We start from the raw sequence: 22,062 nt of genomic DNA, 5'->3' as shown, positions 1-22,062 counted from the left end.
TGGCCACGTGAACTATTGTCTATAAATTACTTCAAACCCCAAGGCCCTTCTTGCCCAGACGGCTTCTGAAAAGTAGCTTTAGTCCTAATCCCGCTGCAGGAATTGGGAGCCTGAATCCTGCCTGCATTTTAATCCTCAATCTTTGCCCAATTTTACTGCAAAGGCCCCAGGTTTAGTCACCTGCACGATTACACCACTGAATTACGTGCAAGAAAGTGGGGGGGAGGTCTTGTCACCCTCCCCGATACCTACGTATAATGGTTGCATTAAATGGACTTGACTTGTCTTTTCCATGGCCCTGCACCTTGTGTGCACATTTTCACAAGGGTAAAGTAGGGAGGATTTTACAACCCATGAAAACCGTCATGTTTTACACCCACATCCTACTGGTGTCAGGGCCTGTGCAAGGTGCAGTGGTGAATTAGGCCCAAATCCCTTTACAGACAGGGTGGGCTACACCAAGAGGCTAATCCGGGGCACTGACTGATGGCACTAGATTGCTCATCACGTTAAAATCCAGCCACAGCACCGAGCCCGTTGGCTGGGGGAGTACGGGTTTTGGGGCCCTATAATATAGAATGCTACTGTAACACCATCCCGGACAGCAGCTCAAGTCCGCTCCACGGAGAGGTGTGGAAAGGTTAGATCTGTATTGGTAAATGTCGGGAAACAGCCATTTACCCAAACGCTCCCACAACCCGACAACACAATATCGCCATTGAGCATGGCCATTCCCAGGTAAGCAGAACAAGCCACATGCTGCCTGAGAGCGTGAGCGTGGGATGCAAGAGTTACAGTGTCGAGGTTGCTGTGTGACGTCGCCCACTTGTGATTTACGTTAGAGAGCTAGCATGAGCCACCCTCCGGCCTGCCAACGTCACACACAGCCTCGGCTAGTGCTGGGCACCCAGGCCAGGCCAGGGGCTGCTCAGAGTTGGCTCCGAGCTCAGGACCCGGCGGCGTTGGACGGGCAAGGGCTCAGAACTGCCACGCGGCAGCGGCATTTCGGGTGCTTGGAAAATTCCAGCTGGTGGCGGGGTTAGGGGGCAGCTGAACAGTGGCATCGAACTAGCAGACTTGGGCAGCTCATGGGGCCGAGAAGTGCCCAGGCCCAGGGCCAAGAGCCCAGGCAGCAGGAGCAGAGACTGTCTCTACCCCGTCTAGCCCCTAGCGGGGGACAAGGAGTCAGGCCATGATACGGGTCACGCTATTGGGTCCAGTAAAGTCTATTCCAGAAGAAGGCACCACCCAGAAGCATAAAACACACTTTTATTATTGTGATTCTTTGGCTGAGCCCTTTTCTAAGGAGGCCTTTGCAGGCGTGCTTTCCCTGGAGACAATCAGTCCGACAGCGGCAGTAACATTCTGCTTTGGTGATGGGGGAAAAGTTCATTTCCCAGCCCCTTAGGGACCTGGAACGGGGTGTCGATTCCCAAGCAGGATTCAGGGGCGCATCAGGTTCTTATTTCTGAACAGAAAAATCGCTTCGGGGCACTCAACCTTACTTGAAAATTTCAAGTATCGTCGCTCTGAGCTGGTTTTGCCGTGTGTGATAATATCCCACAATGCCCCTGGGTGACCAAAAAGCCCCTGCTCTCGGGGATTAAGTGCAATCGGGTTTAGTGTTAAGGCTCTTTGCATAGAACAGCAGAATCCAGGGCCTCGTTTTTTTCAAGGGCGACTAGAGATTTTGGGTGCCACCGTTTCTGGATGCCCTCAAAGGGGGCTCTGCTTTCAGAGCTCACCCAGTCCCTGCTTTCTGAAAGTCATGCCCCTTTGAGGTGTCCCAGAATCCCTAGTCGCACTTGGAAAATGCAGGTTCAGGGTCCTACTCGCCTCCCCAGTAGGAAAGCGCTTTGGAGCAGCAACGTGAATGTGTAATAACAACATTTAGCGCTTCGTCGCTCCCAGGCACCTGGCAACCATGGCTTAACTCCAGGCAAAGCGAATCCGCAAGGTGGCTGCAAAGCAGCTGTTTCTCCGGCCTTTAAAAACCAGTGGGTGCCAGTGTGTTTAATGGAGAGCCTCCGGAGACGGAAACGAGATCGCTCCTTGGAAGGAGGTTTTAGGGGAGTTGGATCAAAGATTTGTGTAGCTGCTGTGCTGAAAAGTCTCCTGCAATCTATACTGAAGTGGGAGGAGGCAGGTATTCAAAATCCAGGCAGCTCATTCCTACCCCAGCACGTATGGTTGAAAGCCAGTGCCTTCCCCCTCCCCTCCAAACAGAGCCCCCCTTCCTAAGAAACATCTGCATTGACTTCAGTTAATGGGGTTAGAATCAGGGCTCGCTCTAAATGACAAGTCCTCCACCCCTCTGGCTTTTGTTTACTCAGAGATCCGCTGTCTGTGCTGAGCCTGTTTAAAGCAAGGATACTCAGGCTAGCATCACTGGGGAGCAGGTGGGAAACTGAGGCAGCACTGGGGAGCAGCGTGGCTAGTGGGGCAGAGGCCACTCGGTTCCAGGAACGACGTCTGCCCCAGATCTGCCTCGTTCTGCACTGACCCCCCCCACACTAGGTTCTTTTCTGCAACAGCAATTCCCACGGGTACCAGCAATTGCAACAGGACAAATAAACCATGCCCCACTTACCGGTTTAGCGCATAACCCTGAATCTGGGCCAGCCCTGCCCTTGCAAAGAGTGATTTACCCACTACCTGGCCTGGATTTAATAACTGCCGCCTGCTTTTTATTTTGCCATGCAGAGCTTCTGCTTCAGATGTGCGCAGCCTTCAAGCTCACTACCTCTCCTCAAAGGCTCAGCAGAATTAGGAGAGGGAAACAGCTCGGGGCGGGGGGCAGGGGGGAGGGAGAGACGCTGTTTCCTATATACAAGGGTCTGTGGTGTCAAGCGGCTGCTAACTTTCCCCGACAGGATCACAGGCGGAGCGGGACTGGCTTGAGCTGAGCGATGTAAAATATAGAGTGAGGAAATGAATGGGAGGGGAGGGGGGAAAGTCATCTGTAATATAGGAAATGCCGCCCCCCCCCCCCCATACTGTCTCCGCGCCGGGCCAGGAATCGTGTAGCTAGAGCCAAGGTGAATTCGGGCTGAATGGCAGGGAAGTGCCACTGTCTGGAGGGGTCGAGGGAAGCAGGCAGGTCAAAGCAGTGGAGCGCCGGTCCAGGGAACAATTCCCCCGTGGAAGGCCAGACTGGATCTGACCTGTGGCCTGGTCAGCCCATGGCCAACACCTGGGTTCTCCCTAGTCGTTGCGTTAGATGCAGGTCTGACTGGGTGACAGCTCAGATACATCACAATGGTCCCTTTGGCCTTGAAAGCGGAGATGATGCAAGAACCCACGTGAAAGCCTAACGTGACCCCCTCCTTCCTTCCCCAGTCCCTGCCCCGGCTCATCCCTGGAGCGTACGGCTTCATCTCTCTTCCCAAACTGGGTTGTTTTAACCCGTCTGACACGGGGTAGTTCTGTTATTCCCTCTAATTGTCTGCCATGGGCTAGGGGACAGGCCCCTCGCTCTCTCCCCCCGGTCTACGTTCTAGGGCTCTTGCCAGAGACGGCTGCTGGCTATTTTATCGGACATCTGTCATTTAGCTCGTGCGCAAAAGGCAGACATGAGGGGAGGAGAGGCCTGCAGCCCCGGTCGCCCCGGACTGGCTCAGAGGCAACGGCAGATCAGCAGAATAGCCCACAGTCATTTCCCACCTCTGCTGTCCGGTACCCCAGGGACAGGAGTTCGAGCCTGCCTTGCCTTCAGAGAGGTTTTTCTAAAAAGGAAAAAATAAAGTTCAAATCCCGATCGCACGACCCCCCGTTGTTTGGCTCCAGTCATCATCTGTCCAGAGCCATCTCCCGTAGCCCTCTGAAAAGTCATCCCACAAAAGTAAAGGCTCCATCCCTTTGCTGACCCACTCCATGGGTGGGGAGGGGGTTCCATGTGTGCTGACGGGCAACACCCGGGCGAGGCGCTAACTAATGTTGCCACGTGGGTGGGGGACCACACTGTCTGTGATTCCGGCCTGGAAAAGAACCGCGCAGGCCTGAGCCTCTGGCCTCGCAGGAACCACTCAGCAAAAGGCCCAGCTGGGAAGGGTTTCTGGTGGAACAGGCTGGGCTTCCCGAGCTGCGGCTGGGACCGCGAGGGGAGAATTCCTGCTGTCTCCTATTGCCCTGTCCCGTAAGGCCAGTTGAACGTGCTCCCAGACAGCAGCATGTCCCTAATTAGTGTTTCAATGGGCGTCTTCCCCACCAGTCTCATAAAGAAGAGCTGAGAGATGAGCGAAGCCGGCACCGCCCGGAGCGCCGGGAGCCGCAGCAGGAGTCTGCCAAAGCGCTGGGGCTGAGACGGGTACTGGGCCCGGACGTACTCGGTCAGGGCCACCTGAGCTTTCTCTTGCAAGCTCTCCACGTGGGCAGGGTCCGAGAGGCCGCAGGCATCTGCAAAAGGCAGGGGGGAAGGAGTGGGAGAATTGTTAGCAGGGAACAGAGATTGCACAGCTCCGGGTGTCCCCACCAGACACACGGTCCTGCTCCACTTCCGAGATGCGAAGGCCGGGCAGGACTGCTAGATCCTCTCCTCTGACCGTGTGTGTCCCAGGCCATCACATGGCTCACAGTTACCCCGTATCCAACCCAGCGCCGCCGCTAACACTCCTGGGGGGACCAGCACCGCCCGGAGAGATGGTCGGCCGTGACTGGAGCAGCAGGGCGGTTCTCGGCACTCCCACCTCCGTGGCCCAGAAGGCCCCGAGATGGCCAGTTCATCAATCGCCCTGCACCCTCTGCAGCCACTCACACTAAAGCGAACTCCTGCTCTGCCAGGTGCAGGGGAGATGAACGGGGCCCATGGCATGCAGCCCACCCAGTCCAGGGGCCACCAGCGCAGAACAGGGAACACAAGCACAGCAGACCATGGTAGCGCTACCGACCTATCTTAGGGCTTCCATCACCCTCGGATCTAAGCACGTCCTGGAAGAGTTGGATTAACCCAGCGAAGTCCCTTAACAGGATCTTCCGCTCCCATCCCTCCCTTGGCCACAGAAGGGCCAGAATCTATGCCTGGGCTAGAAGACAGCCTTGCCTAGTGGATAGAGCACTGTCTTGGGGCGTAAGGGACGTGGGTGTCAATTCCTGGCTCTGCCATTGGACCCACTCAGTGACCTTGGGCATGTCACCCACCCCCACATGTGCCTCAGTTTCCCCATCTATACAATGGGGATAACGATACTGCGCTCCGATGGAAAGTGCTCTATAAAGCAAGGGATTAGACTGTAATCAGCCAGCAGGGACAAAGCTTCCTCAAATGAACACATGAGGCTGAAACCCTCCCCACCTCTTGCGGCACAATATCGCCCCTGAGAACAGCACGGTTGCAAAAATGCTCCGTGGGAAGCCCTAGTGTGACGGCGTAGATTGGGTTCAGTGTAAACCCAGGGTAGACCCGCTGCTCCCACTGCAGGCTCCATTGGCACAGGAGCCCTGAGATGCCACAAACACAATCATGTAGCCGGGCAGAGCCTGCCAACCCTGCATTGACAGCTTTTCTTTGAGTTCCCTGAAGTCAGTCTCCAAGTATGAGCAACTCACCCTGCCAGCTGATGCAGAAATGCTGCCAGCTTCTATTTTATTACCTATCCAGCAGCTCCTGGCAGGGGTATCTGCCGGCCCAGATAAACGGAGGTGGAAAGGCATCAAGCCACGGCCTGCCGGTGCCCGTCTGTCACATGGCAGTAGCCATGCAGTCAGGACAAGTCCTAGAACATCCTTTTCTCCTCCCCCGCCTCCCCCACTCCCATCCTGCATTTTTGGCTACCTTGACCTTCCTGTCACGTTTCCCAATTAAATCCAATCACCGGCATTCGGTAGCTATCCATGCAACGCTGCATTAGACGCCTGGCGCGCATGTCCCACTATTGCGAGCCAAACATTTTACTGTCTGGCCCCCACGCAAATGGACTCTTATCAAAACAAAAACAAAACAAGAAAAAGCCTGCGGGTGCTTAATCCAACCACAAGGGAGTAGCGCGAACGGGTTTTTAATATAAATGCTACACGCCAGAAAACCCAACCCGGACTATTTGATTAGTGAGAGGACGGAAACTTCGTCTCGTTAGCTGGCAGCGGGCAGAGAACGAGCTGATTGGCTGACGAGCTACAATTGGTGATTGAATTAGAACCCCACGTTGTCAGGCGGCTCTGGTTAGCGCATCCTTTAAAGGGCCCATCCTGTCATTTTTATTTGGTTTTCTCTTTAGGAAGGAGGAAGAGGCATCAGGCCAGGCAGTGTTAGATAGCCAGGTTTCTCCGCTAGCCCCCCTCGGGAGCTAGGGACCCCTGGGATTGTGCCTTGTTACGACTGCAGTGGATACACAGGCCAACCGAATTGCTAGTTTGGCTGGAGGTTAGAATGGCTCTTAAAGGGACATACCATTTGCGTTGTGCTGCAGTATTAATCGATACAAGTCTTTCCATTCTTAGGGCAAAGGCTCTTTAATTTATCTTAGAAAGTTAACGGTTCCCATTGACGTATCTGGGGCTTTACCATTACGGGCATCCCACGGAGCGTCTCCCCCCACAGGAAAGTCACCTTGCTCACAGGATGCGCATGGGAGTCGCTACCTTTAGGCTGGAGCCTATGGGAATTAGGCACCCACATCCCACTGGAACACCACGAGCATTAGGTACTTTTGAAAGTTTTACCCCTAAATGCCATCGAAACCCAACATGACTGAGGTCCCCAAGTGACTTAGTAGCTTTTTGGAAAATTTTACCCTGGGTGCTTGAAGCCCTTAGGTTACTTTGAAAATCCCAGGCTCCAGCGCCGTCTTTTTGGTAGCAGGAGATGACATCAGTAGGAAAGGCAGCAGTGCGGGGGCACATCGTATCACACACCTGCACACTGACGCGATCTTTAGTTGTGTATAGGAAGCAACAGGCCTTCTATCTCCAACTCTCTGTGCTCTGTAACCACCCTTACACACACGAGAGACCGCTCCTGGGGCCACCCACAACCACCAACAGCTGAGCACCCAAAGGAGCCAGGCAGCCAAATCCTACTGAGCATTGGAGGAAGCGGGAGAGGGAACTTCCTTAAGCCCTTTGGCAAATCCCAGCTGTGCCAGTCACCAGGGCATCCCCAAGTCGTGCACAGCCAGGGGGAGAAACGGGCCAGGCAGCATGTCCTGCAGGTCGGTAAATTAAGGTCACTTTGCACCAAGCTGTGGGGAAAGCGACAACGCCCAGCAGAACTCCCAGAACCTACCCACCTGCTTGCCTCCCCCTCGTGCTAATTTGGCTCGATGGAGGGTATTTCTGACGCACACCCCGTCACCTCACCATCGTTAGCACCTTTATCCTCACAACGCCCCCGGGGCAGTGCTACTATCCCCATTGTACAGAACCGAGGGACGAAGCCTGGCTAGCCCTACGTGACTTGCCCATGGTCATGCAGGAAGGTCAGTGGCAGAGGAGGGAATGGCCCACTCAAGCACCTAAAAACACTGGATCGTCCTTGTTCCCTAGATATCCGTTAATTACAACTCCGGGGCTTTGCACTAAGGTCATACAGTGCAAAGGCTTCCTGGGGGGGACGGGGAGGGTGCCATATAGATCCATAGATCCCGACACACAGAGAGGAGGAGTTTTCAGGGCAGCCTGGGGCAAGCCACTTAGGGCCAGCCTTTTAAAGGTATTGGTGGACTTAGGTGCCTAGCTGCTTTTGGAAATCTCACTAGCAGCCACCTGCACCTTTAGGTGCCTAAATACCTTTAAAAACCTGGTTCTTTGTTGCTCCCTGCCTCGGTTTCCCACCTGTAAAATGGGGATACTGATCCTTCCTTTGTCTATTTAGCCTATAGCCTTTTGGGGGCAGGGCCTGGCTCGGACCATGGCTGTGCAGCAGCCGGCCCCTCTAGCCGTGACGCCGTCATGAAGATGAGCCTGCACCAGCCACTCACCTGGCGTGAAGAGGGCGATGGCCTTCAGGCAGCTGTATTCAGCAGAATCCACTTGCAGCCTGTTCAGTTTTTCCACCTGATCCTGAAATATCCGGATCTGGTCCATGAAGGACACCACGCGGTCGGCGGACATGGGGGAGGCGTGAAAGCCGGCCGCGGCCAGCAGGGGGGCCATGTGCAGCGGCAGGGCCGACTGCGCGGCGTTGAGGACGAAGAGCTCACTCCAGCACAAGCGCAACAAGGCCACCTGGTCCGAGACCGGCAGTTCTGGGAAGAAAGGGATGTTCCGGGCCCACTCCACCGTGCTGAAGAGCAGCCTGGCCGCCAGCTCGCAGATGTTGTCGATGCCCATCACGCTGCCCTGCTGGGCGTACTGCGAGCCGTAGCGGGCAGTCGGGTAGGGCTCCGCCCGGAGCAGCTGGGAGATGAGTTCCGAGACCGGCTGCCCGTTGTAATACTCTCCGCTGGGCATGGCGTTCGGGCTGGTGCTGGAGTGGGTGGGGGGGATCCTGCCTCTCTGGACAGCTGGAAAGGAAGTGAGAGGACAGCTTAGATCCCGCACGGCAACGGCACATGCGGTTGCTACCATCGCAACATGCGTTTAGTCCAGTCGGGTCTACACTGGGGCCCACGTCCCCGCCACAGAGGCCGCAAGCAGCTACAAAACGAGGCGGTCGCGGTTATGAGTATTACGGTAGCGTCTAGGGGCCCCAGCCGAGATCAGGGCCTGGCAGGCTTGGAGCGGCACGTACTTGTATCCAATCCAGGACAGGCCCTGCCTCAGAGTCTAAACAGGCAAAAGGGGGGGAGGTGAAACTGAGGCACTGAGCATGGCAGTGACTTGCCCAAGGTCACCCAGCAGTTCTGTGGCGAAGCCAGACTCCCAGAGCAATGCCTGGTCCACTGGGACAGAGCTGTAATCGCCTTGCGTAAGGACCGGGTTGCCAGCCGAGTGGGCGCCTCAAACCTTCAGCACCACAGCCCAGGCCTCAGAGCTCAAAGGGTCACTCCATTAACTGGCATCAGTAGCAGGCTGTTATCCAGCCCTTGGAGAGGTACATGACGCATACCTGGCCAGTTACACACACTAGAAATATTGATCTGAAAAGAAGATAAACCTCCTTAGCACCTTGGTGATATCACCCCTCCCCCACTGCCTAATTAGCTGTAAATGAATGCCTAACCCCAGAGATAAGCAACAGAGCTGGGGCCTCGAGCAAAAGGCACTGAATGACTCTGGCTGACAGATGCAGGCCCCCAGAGCGTTTGGGTGATAGGCCTGGTTTTAGCACCAAAAGCAGGGAGGACTGCTGGGGTTAAGGGCGAGGAGCCCCCAGAGCCGAACACGGAGATCAGCGCCATACGGGGGCTTGCAAGAGGGTTAAGGGAACCCAGAATCAATCTGCAGAGAATATTGGCCTCTGGGACAGCGGACTTCATCTCCATTCGCAGGTGGGATTCCAAACTGCACTGAGCCCAGGTTTCTAATCTCCCAGCAGTCACGTGAAGTTCTAATTCCCCCCTCCTCCCCTTTGCTCTGTAGTGAGATGCCGGCTAGCCAAGGTCATTTCTCGGCAATGGAAACATACATCTTCAGTACACTTGTTAACCCTGGAGGTGCTCCTCTTCCTAACCGCATGCTAAGAAAGCGATTTTTCAGCCCCCGTTAGCACCCACTGTTTGCTTGGCCCCTGGTAATTAATTTATGGGCTGTTCTTGCAGCACTTAAATTAGAGCTCTAAATCATAGTAAGTGACAACAGTGCCGCCCGACTCGCCTGGAAGGAGGAAATTAAGTCCTGCTCCCAATATCTCTTCCCTGTGCTATTTACATTTCTACCACGGCCTGTGGAGAAGCAAATAGGCTCTGGCTAGCTGAACCACAGAGGGATCCCACCGCCCTCCATCTTTGCCCACAGCCAGGTGGAATCTGCCCAGAACAATGGTTGTGATTTTCAAGTTGAGTATTTAAAGTTAGGTACCTAGTTCCGTATTTAGGCAGCTTCAATAATACTACCTAGTGCTTTATATCAGTAGAGCGCAAAGCGTGTCGCATGGAGAAACTGAGGCACCGGGAGGGGAAAGGACTTGCCCAAAGTCACCCAGCAGACCAGTGGCAGAGCCAGGAAGAGAGGACCTAGATCTCCTGGGTCCCAGTCCAGCGTGCACTGAGAAATTCCCATCGGGCTCAGCAGAGCACCACTGCAAACTCAAAGCATCCAACTTTACACAGCTAAGTGGCAAGTGCTGGCCCCTTTCTAGTGGGATTGGCCCGGGAGTCGTCATGAGCATCAGGAATGGACTTCAGTCCCACGAACGTAGCTGAAACTCCCCCACCCCCAACTTCCAGCCCGGGGAGATCCAAGCATTTGAAGCTTGCAAGACAGGCCAGCCTGGGCACTTCCCTCACCTGTCCAGTTGTTGGGTCAGATCCCCGGAGGGGCCACACCCATTTACACCGGCAGAGGATCTGTCCTGTGGCCCCGATTCACTTAAGCAGCGTAAACAACTCAAGCGGGTGCGTAAAGGTTTTGCTGACTCGGGGCCTAAATCTGTTACCTTGAGCACAGCCTGAAATCCACTGAGTGTGGCTGCCCGCTGGGGCCCAGCGCACAGCTGCTCTCGCCATGCTCATTAACAGATGTCACGCACGTGACTTCACTGGCAAGCACAGAACCTTAAGTCATGACAGACAGCACGCGCCTTGTCTCCAAACCTGTAGGCTACGCTGACAACCCGCAGACACGGGGAGGGAAGGGATGCCGTGGAAAAGGAAAGCGACTGCAAGCAGGAGGTGCTAATTTCATGGGGGCCCGGCCCCTCTGAAAATCAGATGCAATGGGCTCCCTCCTGATCTATGCCAGCTGGGAATCTGGCCAGCAGAGGCACCCAATCTTACTGAATGCCACTGGAAACGTGGCTGTGCACGTCAAAGAGTTTCAGGAGAGGAGCGAAGAATTTCTTGTTCCCCTCGTTCTAGTCCCAGCTTTGGCCTGGCCTGCTGGGAGACCTTGGGGATGTCACTGCCCCCGCTCCGTGCCTCAGTTTCCCCATTTCACAGAGGGGGTGAATGAGCCTGACCTCCTGCGGAAAGCACTTTGAGGTCCAGAGGTGAAAATCACTAGAGAAGAACTAGAGACTATTAAATACAAATACTGCCTGATATCAAGCAAAATGCGAGTGGTGAATTTAAAACTCACGTCTCCTTTGTCTGCTAAACTCTGTTCATGCTGTTACACATCCTTCCCGCACCCTGCCTCTCATCACATCCTCTCTGACATCTCGTGCCCCAGCCTTGCACCTTGTGGTCTGACACCAAGACAAATTGGGTGAGAAATGCCATCGAGGAACATCCATAGTGTTTCGCTTTGCACTGATGTCAACAATGGCACAAGGAGCAGGGTGGGTGGGGAATCTGGGATGGGCACTGTGGTCTTCGGTGCTTTGTACAGCCCCTCCCACAATAGAGCTTTGATCCCTGATGGGGTTCCCACGTGCTACTCTAAGTAGGTCTCTAATGTCCTATGTTTCCCCTTATGCAAATCACTCTGCCAGCTCCACTGCTCAAAACCCTTGTCAGCTCTTCCCAGCAGGACTCTGTTTCTTGTCACTCCCTTTCCAAGCAACCCCCAAGGCCCTAGTGAAACCTCAATGCTTGCAGCTAGCCATCCTGTCCGGCCAGCTCTGCTCTCAGACCTCGTGGAGCAACAGTGGCAGCAGCCCCTCTGAAAAATCAGGCAGTCGGGGTCTCAAGTCAAGCACCCTGAATGAGTGGCTGCTTCTGAAAACTCTGGCCTAAACTCTTTTGTTCAAATGAGGATTGCAAACCTAGGCTCTTGGAATGGCCAAACTGGATCAGACCCATGGTCCATTTAGTCCAGTAGCTTCCGACAGTGGCCAAAACAAGCTGCTTCAAAGGAAGGCACAAGAAACAAGGAAGGACAGTTATGGGAAAATTGGGGGAAATTCCTTCCTGACCTCCATCGGTTTATGCCCTGAAGCATGAGGATTTATAGCCACTCCAAAGCTCTTGGTTATTTTTAATGCTTCCTACAACAACTTTGGATATTCTCATTCTCCATAGAAATGTTCTGCCTCAGTTAAAAACCACTCTGCTGCATTCGGAGCGTCAGTGCTATCTTATGGCAATGAGTGCCCCCGGCCAACGGCGTGTTGTGGGAAAGGGTTTGCTAAGCTTGCCACCTCTCAAGTCCACTGCCTGGCTCCTTGACTGCACCTTATGACATGGCACAGAGGAGTTCCTGATCGAGGCGGGGCCCCCGCATTAAGGGGAGGAGAGAGGGTTCTGAGTAACAAGGATTCCTCTGCTCTCCAGCTCTGGAAAGTTGGGAAACCGACTCAAGAAATGCTTTAAAAGGTTCTGGGTTCTACTCTCATGCAACACGATGCCCAAGATAAAGAGAACAGCCGCCAACGCCATCTGCTGCGCCGTTCGCCCCCCCGCCCCGATACATTGCCACAGAAATTTGCATAACTGAGTCAATATTGGAACTGCAAAGGATTATTCTAAGTTTGTCTCGGTTTCCATCTGCGACCTTTAAAGCTGCTAGGTCAGGTGGTCTGGTACAAGGCTCCAGGTGAGTCACCGAATCTAGCCAAGGCTTTGGCTTTCCAAACAAACAGCACCTGTTGGACTGGTACGGGAGCCGCCCAAGGGCAGATTGAAATGGTTTTGTATTCTGCCCTGAGACTGGGATTTCACTGTGACAATAACGGCTGCTCCCAGATACCACAATCAGCACGGGGATTTCCTGGCCGGCTCCTGGGGTGGCAGGTGCGCTCCACAGGACATCGTGGTAAGGGCCAGATCCTCAACTGTGTTTCCTTGGGGCAATTCCGCTGACTTCAAAGGAGTCTTGCTGGCATCAAACCAGCAGAAGGGTGTTCGCTCCGTCTCTCCAACTGCAGTCCCTGGCATGTCATCAACGGTGCACAAGATACACGGGGGGCAAAATCCTCCACTGGTGTAAATTGTAGGGGGTGGAATGTAACTTACGAAGAGAAGGAACCAGGAGTTCTTGACTCCCCCAACCCACCCACCCACCCTCAGGGCTGGTTTTAACGCTGATTAAAAATCTACCCCTGTTTCCCAGAGGCCCCAGTTCTGCTCCCGCTGGTACAAAGCAGGAGCAATTCCACTGCACCCGTGCGAAGCTGGGGCGAGAGAGAGAGGAGATCAGGCCTGGAGTTTCTAATCCTCCCTAGAACATGTCCAGTCACATCTTGGGGAAGCGCGTGCCTTGGGATTTACAGGCCGTTTGGCTGGGCCTCAGCTTCGGGATCTGATCCAGCAACCACCTCCTCTGCTGTAGCATTTACTCACCTGGTTTTCTAGGCAGCTGGGGAGCAGCTTTTACTAGTTCTAAAAGCCAAACAAAAGGAGAATCTGCAGCTGCTCTGTCCGAGGCAGGGCGGGGTGCATTGGGGGGGGGGATTTTACGCTCGTCCTCTTCTCAAAAGGCACTGGTTTGGATTGTGAGCCCGGCAGGCACAGCTCCTGGAGGGGGCTGGGGGAGAGTGGGGAGTTTATACCACCTTTGCACCTCCCACGTTATGGGGATGCTGGGATCCTTTTGACCACACGCTCAAACTAGAGCAGCCCCGGGCACCGCTCTAACCGTTGCCCGGCTCCAACGGTCCCGTCCTACAGGCCAGAGTAGCTGGATTGCAGGGGGCCCACTCCTTGCCCGTAGACTGGGAGCTGCTGTGGGAAGAGGACAGGGCCATTACGCTGGTCCTACCCCTGCAGCAATCCCCTTCGTGGCAGAGGAAGCCCCGGTGGGGGAGGTATGGCCAATTCCTAGCCCCTTCCTGACACCGGAGGGGTTAGTTTAGTTGCAGGGAACAGCCAGTGTTTAAAAATACTAAAGGAGGTTTTCAAAGGCAGACACAAGCGTTAGGCATCCAAATCCCATGGGCGTCCGCTGGGATTTGGGCACCTAGCTGCCCTCTGCGCTTTGAAAACCACGCATCCAGGAGGCATGTAACTGACCGCCCCCGGTGCTGATCCACGCAGACGACGGCTGGCATTTTCAAAGGGCCCTCTTGGCTGTCCAGTCTCCCCCGGAACTTCAGTGGGTTTTGGTAGCCTAAAGCCTCGATGAAATCCCAGCTAACAGTTAACCACCAGCCCGTCTCCCGTTTCCAAGCAACAGCAATTCAAGAACTGGCATTCCAGCTGGTCCAGAGCAGTGCTCCAACTCATGCCCCGAGGGCCTGGCTTTCCAGAAAGCTCGGTTTCCATTAGGCATCAACCCAAGCGGCCAGGTTTTCAAGAATGCTCGCTGGCTGCGGAGGTCTCTTGGAAATCCGGCCATCAGCGTCACAATGGGAGCCGCTGGGGGCTGAGAACTCTCGCAAATCTGGGCCTCATTAAGATGCACCAATGCACGCTGGGGAGGACAGGCCTAGATCTACTCTGCACTGATTCTCACAGTGCCTTTGCATTGGCCACAGCTCGTCGGCATAAGATACAGCAGCTCAGAGGTTGCTCTTAGTTACGTCCCCTTGCTCTGGTCTCTAGGGGTACATCCACCCTGCAGCTGGGAGCGTTGTTAGGCAGGCTTGTATTCTAGCAGCTATCCATGCGGCAATGTCCAGGCCGTTATTTTTAGCATGCTGGCTTGCGCGCAGCTAGCACGCGTCTCTCTACCCCATGGGGACATATGCCAGCTGGGAGTCAGCGTGGCATAGGGTGACCAGACAGCAAGTGTAAAAAATCGGGACGGGGTGGGGGGTAATAGGTGCCTATATAAGAAAAAGCCCCCAAAATCGGGACTGTCCCTATAAAATCGGGACATCTGGTCACCCTAGCGTGGCACCACTCCACCCCATGCCCCCTACGGCGGTGTTTGTGTGGGAGGCAGTTGACACAGGAGCCAGCTACACCCCTCACACACGCTGGGATCGCCTCTATGCCCGGCTGGCTAGCGAGCGCCAGATTCCACCATTCGGGGAAGGTGTTTTTGCAAAGCAGTGGGCCGAGTTACCTTCTTTCCTCATTCCCACGCGAAAGCACTTCTTCAGGCGGCAGTACTGGCACTGGTTGCGGTGGTGCTGGTCAATCTGACAGTCTCGGTTAGACCTGTGTGCAAATCAGACAACAACACGCCATTGCAAGGGGGTAGGAAAGTGCCGACCCGAGAGGAGACGTGTGTTTTGTTAGGTAAGTACGGGCGAGGGTGGGGATGATCGGGCACGAGACTGGGGTTCAACTTACAGACTCCTTTGTGGGACCTCGGGCAGGTCACGTGATCGCTCTGTGCCTCAGTTTCCCTGTCCAATGGGGATAAGAGTGCCCTGCCACATGGGGGGGTTGGGAGGATAAATACATTAGAGATTTTGAAAGGCCCAGATACTCCAGCAATGGGAGCCTGAGGAGTGTTTTAGATGGACAGACTGGGCAGAGCGTCGTATTGCATTAATGCTGGGCCTAGAGGCCTCAACAGAAACAAGGTCTCCGCTGCGCCAGGCCCTGCACACATGGACAACGAGGCAGAAACTCTGCTTCGCCGAACAGCTCTCCTGGGGCACAAGAACGGCCCCGCGTTGCTGTGACCCCTGGATGAGGTTCAGCACTCGGCCTAGGCCCCCCGGAAGCAAAGCATTTTTATTCAGGATGGCGCTGAAGAACGGGCTGCCCGGCACAGGGCTACGCTCAAGCACTCAAGCGCTTCCCCAGATGGGGGCCAGAGGGCTAGTCCCAGGCTAGTCCATAGGCACAGGGTGAACTGTGCCCTGGATCCATTGCTCGGGAAAGGGTCTAGTCCCCACCCCGCCAGAGCTGCTCTCCCACGCGGCTCGGCCTTCCCAGCAAGAAGGAGGGGGCAGCGGAGTTTAAACTGAAAACAGCTGAGCCAGCCTTCCTTTTGTTCCCAGACGCTTGAAGAATTCCAGCTATTTCCTATGAGAACATCCCAGGCCTTTCCAGGCAGCGGAGGGGAAGGGTCACTTCTCTTCCCAGCACACACAACTCATTTACCTGCCCTGCTAAAGTAAACAGGATCATAATCCCCGCCCCATTAAAGCCTGTTGATTGCTTTCCCAGGTACTAAGCACTTACAGATTTATTTCCAGGGGTCTCATGTTCAGCTCTGCCTGCCTAAGGCCTTGTGGACATGGGCAATTTGCCTGGCTTCGCGGGGGCAATCCTCTAGGGTAGGCAGGGTTAAATCATTATCTGCCCCTGTGCAATTGTGACTCCGCTTTGGAGAAGGGGCTTATGCCGAAGGCACAACGCCAGCCCCTCTGAAGTCAACGGCAAAAGTCACCGGGCCAGATCCTGAACCGTCGGAGCTCCACTGAAACCAGTGCAGGACAGACACCGGTTCACAATCTCCACCCCCCCGCCATCTTCAGTGGGGCCCCACCACTGCAAACACCATCTTCGCCTGCCTTTAGCTAGACTGAAAACTGGGCAAGTCCCACGGAGACAAGGCCTGGGTGACATTTACCCAGCTCTCTGCAGAATCAGCACCCACGGAACAGTCAGTCACTGGGGAACGACCAGAGCTTGCCTGTTTCTCCTCTGTGTTTGACTCCTTTGAAATGGACCAAGCGGGGCATTAGACAATGCACTGCCCCGTTAGTGTTACTGGTAATGGGGGTGGCACCCCATATTTGGTAGGCTCTGCAAACGCCTGGTCCCTGCCCCCCCAGAGTGTTCAGTGGAAATAGACTGAAAACTAAGTGGAGAAGGAAAGAAATGAAACTTATGAGCAACCGCATTGGCTCCTATGTTGTTTTATAGATGGGCTATGCAGACCCAGGACAATCCTCACGCCATTGTCTTCAAGAGAGCTGTGTGTCTTGCAGCAGTTGAGGATCTGGACCCGAGGGAGCTTTGAGGGGAAGGTCACTGGGGGGTGGGGGGATGAATAGTGGAAAGAGCGTCTGGGTAAGGGAGGGGACGCAAGGAAGGGTGAAGGATACGAAGAGGAGGGATGAGAGAAGGCCCAACAGAGAGCTGGGCAGAGCCTGGACATTATTGTTACAGGAGTAACAATGCTTTCAAGCACTTCGGGCCCAATCGTGAGCCCCTTTCTGCAGCTAGGAGCAGGTCCATGACCGCAGCGTGACTGCCCGCACCAGTCACGGCTCGCTACCGGGGGTCAGGGTCTCCCAACCCGGCCCGAAGCACGAGGCTTGCAAAACCCGCCCAGACACTTTCCAGCAGCCGAGATCGATTTTACAGACTGTGCAGAGCAGTAAGTGACTCAGCAGGGTCGCTCTGATAGCCAAGGGGGGGTTGAGTCAGAGCAGAGGTGGGGAACCAACCTACCAGCTCTGCTCCCGTCTTCACAGGCCTGTCTCCTGGCCCAGCGCATGTGCAAACAGGGACGAGCAAGAGAAAACGCATCCCCATCCTCATCACTTTGGGCCTTACATTTTGGGACAAGGCCAGACAAGATGTGAATCGGAAAAACAACCAGAGAAGTAAACAGACAGGACCCATAACTGCCAGTCCCTGCTGCTCTGATCAGGAGTGGTTAAAAACAATGGTAAATATTAATAATTCAGGGGTCCTAAGCCCCATGAAAGCCTTCGGCCCCGATTTTGAAAAGCAGCTAAGCCTGCTATGAAATTCCATCGACTTCAAGGAGACTTGCACACATTAAGGGTTTTGATCAACAGAGATGAGCAAATTCACATGCTTAAAGTTAAGCACACGCTCAAGGATTTTGCCAAATCAAAGCCAGGAGTTCGGAGCTCGGCATAACGTAGCCTCCTGTTTCTCTTAAGCGCCGCGGCCCTTTTCTGTGCGCTCAGACCCCGTTTGCCATCACATTCACGGTATGAGACACACGGTCCCATAGTCAGAGATGTGAAGCAATGGATGTTGGGAGAACAAAACCCGGGTTTTCGACCCCTAAGAGGGAAGGCTATCCGGAGAGTCTCTCCGGGATCCAAACCCAGCCCGCTCACAGCACTCAGACGCTGCACTGCCCCAGTGTCTGGAATCATGGGCCTTCTTCAGCCAGAGACGTTTCCTGCCCAGCTCACGACTGAACGCAATGGGCCGTTTTATTTACGAGAAGTAAATAGTGGGGTGGGAAGGAGGCTTTAACATACTCCCAAAATCTGATCATGTGCATTCGGGATGAGTTCCCGCCCCTTGTTCTCAAATAATTTTGCAAATTGCCACCTTGAGCTTTGTTCCTGCGTAAGTAGGACACGGCAGTCGCCCCTTTGGGGCCTGATTTTCATAAGGGCTCTGCTCCCAATTAGGCAGTAAAATAAGCAACCAGATTTTCTAAGCCACTCGGCACATTGGGTGTGGAGGTCTTTTGAACAAAAAATGGCTGGAAGCGTCACAATAGGAGCAGCTGGGTCTGCCCCCAACTGTGGGCGCGGAGAGTTTGAGAATTTGCACCTTAGTTTGTCAAGGGGGACGAGGCATAGACATGAGGATGGCATAAAAGCTTGCAAATGAAGCAGAGGACTGGTTCTGACTTTATAGTTTCAACGGGATCACTAGCAAAATAACGCATGATCAAGGGAAAGGCAGGGAAAAAAACGTAAACCATGCCTGGTGGCCAGTCAATCCGCAAAGAAATCCCACCCGTTGCCGGCGTGAGTGAAAGCATTTGGTTATACCTTGGAATCCTGACATGAATATCCTCGTTTTTACATGACTCCAGAGATGAGCCACGTATGGATTCGACAACCACTCATACAGGAATTAATTTACCCTGAACCTCACCGCTGTGTTTAACACATTTAAAATGTGTTGCTGATCAAAAGTTATTCTAGTGGAGAAGCGATAAATCTAAACATCAGATGACATCTTCATCCCAGGGCTCCGTTACAGCGGTTTGGGCTGGAGCTTGAGAAACCATTTGTATCACAAATCCTTCTGTAAAGAGGGCTAGAAATTCACTACAGACAAACCGGGGTATGAACAGTGCTTTTGGTCCAAGTCCATTCTGACAGCCCAGGCCAAAACCTGAGCTTCATAGAGCGAAACTGATTTCTACCAGCTGAGACTCTAGGCCTCGAGTTACAGTAAGGGCCAAAAAAAATATTTAAAAAAAAAAAAAAAGCTTTTTATGTTATTTTAAAACTTAAATAGTTGTATTTAAAGCCAAGAGTTCTTAGCAAGTTCTCCTAGACACACTGTAGGAAAATGTGAGAACACAGGAGGTGTGTATGGCGCTAATTATGCAATTAGCATGTGTCATTATTTAGTACAAGAACTAAACTGCATCCAACTCAGTTTTTAAAATTCAAATTAGAGCAATTTTGGCTTGATGTTGCTGTGAATCCTTTAAGGAAGCCCACTACTGGACTGCCTGGGGAAAGCATTGCATATGCGCTGGCTTAGGAATGGTGTACTAAGAAACATTTTTATTTCATCCTACATTTCTCTGAGTGCAAAGCGAATACACTAACCCCTAAATCCGTGCTCTGACCCAAGAGGCGAAAAAATACATTTACAGCCTTGAAGTTCCAGCTGGAAGGATGTGCTACTTTTCTCAATACATTTGTACCTAACTACTAAGCAACAACAGACAATCCATCTTCTTTCTTTGCAAAAACAAACGTTCTTTGCATTTGTCCTTTGTCCCCTCTGTAATTCAGAATGCTGGTACTTTCAGTAGGATACATATATTTCAAGTAACAAGAATAGGTAGCTCTTATCTAGTGCTTTTCATCGGTAGATATCAAAGCACTTTACAAAGTAGGTAAGCATCATTATCAGGATTTGGGGAAACAGGGGCACGGGACAGTGCTATAGCAAAGGTTCACTGAATGTGTTGTGTCCACATGCCCAGAATTCATAGCGGTGGCAACATACAGCAGGTTTTTAGGATATCGCAACCTTCCAAAACCCAAAGTGCGGGGGACAAAAAAAATGGCACAAAGTTTAACAGCTACAGGATTGATTTCATGCACACAAGGTTCCTAACCTCAGTTTCACATGACAGCATTTTTGCTGTTAAGAACGGACGATAAAGAGGAAATCAATCTCACCCCCAGCTAAGAGGAGGTACCGAACGGTACATAGGGGAGTTTGAATCTGGGCCACACGAACTGAGACCAGAGCGGGTCAGAAACGGCACGATAAATACAGCAGCACAACTTGCTCTTTGATCAGGTTTGAGTCTCATGACTTCCACCGTGACCAGGACTATGAATGACTAGTTCTGTTAATATAGACACTCAGATGCAATGCTGAGGAAATCACTTGTGTAGCCAAGCTGGTAGGTCGCCATTCTTATGGAATCTACTGGTTTAGCAAGTACCGTTATGCAAAATTTGATTTGCAAGAACGCCTGGGGCTTGTTACAGTACCATACATGCAAGTGAGCCTAGATCTGCCTTGTATTTACTTCTCTGCCTTGAAAAGTATTTTTCTTCTAAGAGGAGTCAAGGCCACTAACCAGTTACTGTACCCCTACTGATTTGAAGAGTTACTCCCGGTTTACACCGGAGTGAGAGGAGCATCGAGCTCCGTAACAGAAGGGGATGTGTGCTTTTGGTTCGAATTAGCCGCCACATCAAGTTTTTTAAAAGGCTGCTTTCCGCTGAGGCGCTGGGGAACCGAATGATTCATAATAACAACCGCTGCACGTTTGCAGAGAACCGTACAGCCATTAATTAATTAGCTGCCACGCTAGCTGGAGACGGGAAATCTAACCACATGGAAGAGCCTGCACAGTGCCCTGCACCGTGTCTCATCACTGGCGCTGGTGCAAGGCACCACATGAGAGGCCAGGAACAGGGCCCAACAGCACTGGGGTAAATGGCCGCACAAGGAGCAGGCCTGGGGCAAGGGAGGTTGTGGAATCTCCCTCACTGGAGAGCCGGTTAGACAAACACCTGTCAGGGATGGGGTCTAGATAGTACTCGGTGCTGCCATGAGGACAGGGACTGGACTAGATGACCTCTCGAGGTCCCTTCCAGGCCTACACGTCTCTGATTCTAGCGGTCAAACCCAAGCAGGCCCCAGGCCCGCCAGGTGAGCCCCTACCTGCAGGTGTAACTCAGGTTCCTCCGGATGCTCCGCTTGAAGAAGCTCTTGCAGCCCTCGCAGGTGAAGACCCCGTAGTGCTTCCCGCTGGACTTGTCCCCGCACACCGTGCAGTCCACCTGGATGCCCGGCTTGTCCTCGTCCCCGTGCTCCTGGTCGCTCACCCCACCTTGGGGCGACACCGAGTCCTCTTCGGAGGTCCTGGGGTAACCCTTGTCCACCCCGTTGGTGTCTCCGTTCGGGTCTCCCCAACCTCCAGCCACCATGGCCATATCTCCGTGGGGCAGCCCGAGGAATCAGCGATGCCTTCCAATGGGAAAAACAAAACAGCCGGAGGTGGGAGGGGTGGGGGGAACAGAGCAAAACCTAGCGAGTGAATGGTTATTTGGCGCAGGAGGGTAACTCCGGCCTGGTCTAGCCGCCCTATCGCTGCGTGGCTCCGGGCTGTGACCCTCCACCCGCCCCGTTAGTCCGTGGGGCTGCGCTGCTGGGCCCGAGCCCCTTTACTCTGCCCCCCAAAGCCGAGCTCGGCCAGCCCCACCTGGGGAGCAGCCGGCGCCGGAAAAACAAGTCCAACAAGTTTGTCCAGCCAGGGGCGGGTGCGCGGGGGCTCGCCAGGCGCAGGTCCGGGCAGCGCGCAGGGCAGCGCGCAGAGAGCGGCTAAGGGCGCAGCCCCCGGGGCACGGGCGAGCCGACGCGCTGCTGCAGCGGCCGCTGCCCCGGCCGGAGTCCGAGCGCCCCGCGGAGCCGGGTCCCCGCAGGGCTGGGGGCGCGCCCGCCCCCCGCGATCGCCCCTACGGGGCCCCCCGCCGCCGGGGCTGCGTCCACATCGCGGGTGGCGCGGCCGGCACCCCCCGCTCCGCCGCCTGCTGCTGCGGGGCTGGAGCCACCGGGCCCCTCCGCCGGCCTCCCCGAAGAGCAGGGCTCAGCCGCCGCCGCCGCGCTGCTCCTCCTCCTCCTCCCCGGCGGTCCTCCTCCCCTTCCGCTGCCTCCTCGGTCCCGCCCCCCCCCCGCCCCTTCCCTCCGCCTGCTGCCCTTCGTCCTCTTCCCTCCCCCTCCCTCCTTCTCCTCTCCCTTCCCTCTTTCCCCCTTCTCTTCCCCCTTCCCTCCCCCTCGCTCCTTCTCCCTTCCCTTCTTCCTCTACCTCGATGTGTCA

At 54.3% G+C, this 22,062-nt stretch overlaps 1 protein-coding gene across 2 annotated transcripts in view; it reads right to left on the bottom strand.

The window, feature by feature from the left end:
* Positions 1-3,001: 3,001 nt before the first annotated feature.
* Positions 3,002-22,062, bottom strand: part of NR2F6 (nuclear receptor subfamily 2 group F member 6) — a 23,624-nt gene continuing 4,563 nt past the window's right edge. The window contains exons 1-5 of one of the 2 annotated variants that reach the window (XM_034755166.1): positions 21,448-21,621; positions 20,907-21,212; positions 14,923-15,017; positions 7,914-8,438; positions 3,002-4,395 (exon numbers count right to left, since the gene is read on the bottom strand). In XM_034755166.1, coding sequence (XP_034611057.1) covers positions 4,121-4,395; positions 7,914-8,438; positions 14,923-15,017; positions 20,907-21,178 — 1,167 coding nt within the window. In that variant the 5' untranslated portion in view covers positions 21,179-21,212; positions 21,448-21,621 and the 3' untranslated portion in view covers positions 3,002-4,120. Of the gene's footprint in view, positions 4,396-7,913; positions 8,439-14,922; positions 15,018-20,906; positions 21,213-21,447; positions 21,622-22,062 lie in introns of those variants that run through there. The other variant, XM_034755167.1, reaches the window with a different exon arrangement.

This window comes from Trachemys scripta, chromosome 22 (genome assembly GCF_013100865.1).
Source record: "Trachemys scripta elegans isolate TJP31775 chromosome 22, CAS_Tse_1.0, whole genome shotgun sequence".
Taxonomy (NCBI): Eukaryota; Metazoa; Chordata; order Testudines; family Emydidae; genus Trachemys; species Trachemys scripta.
The sequence above is the reverse complement of the archived record's forward strand: the minus strand, read 5'-3'. Positions and strand labels throughout refer to the sequence as shown.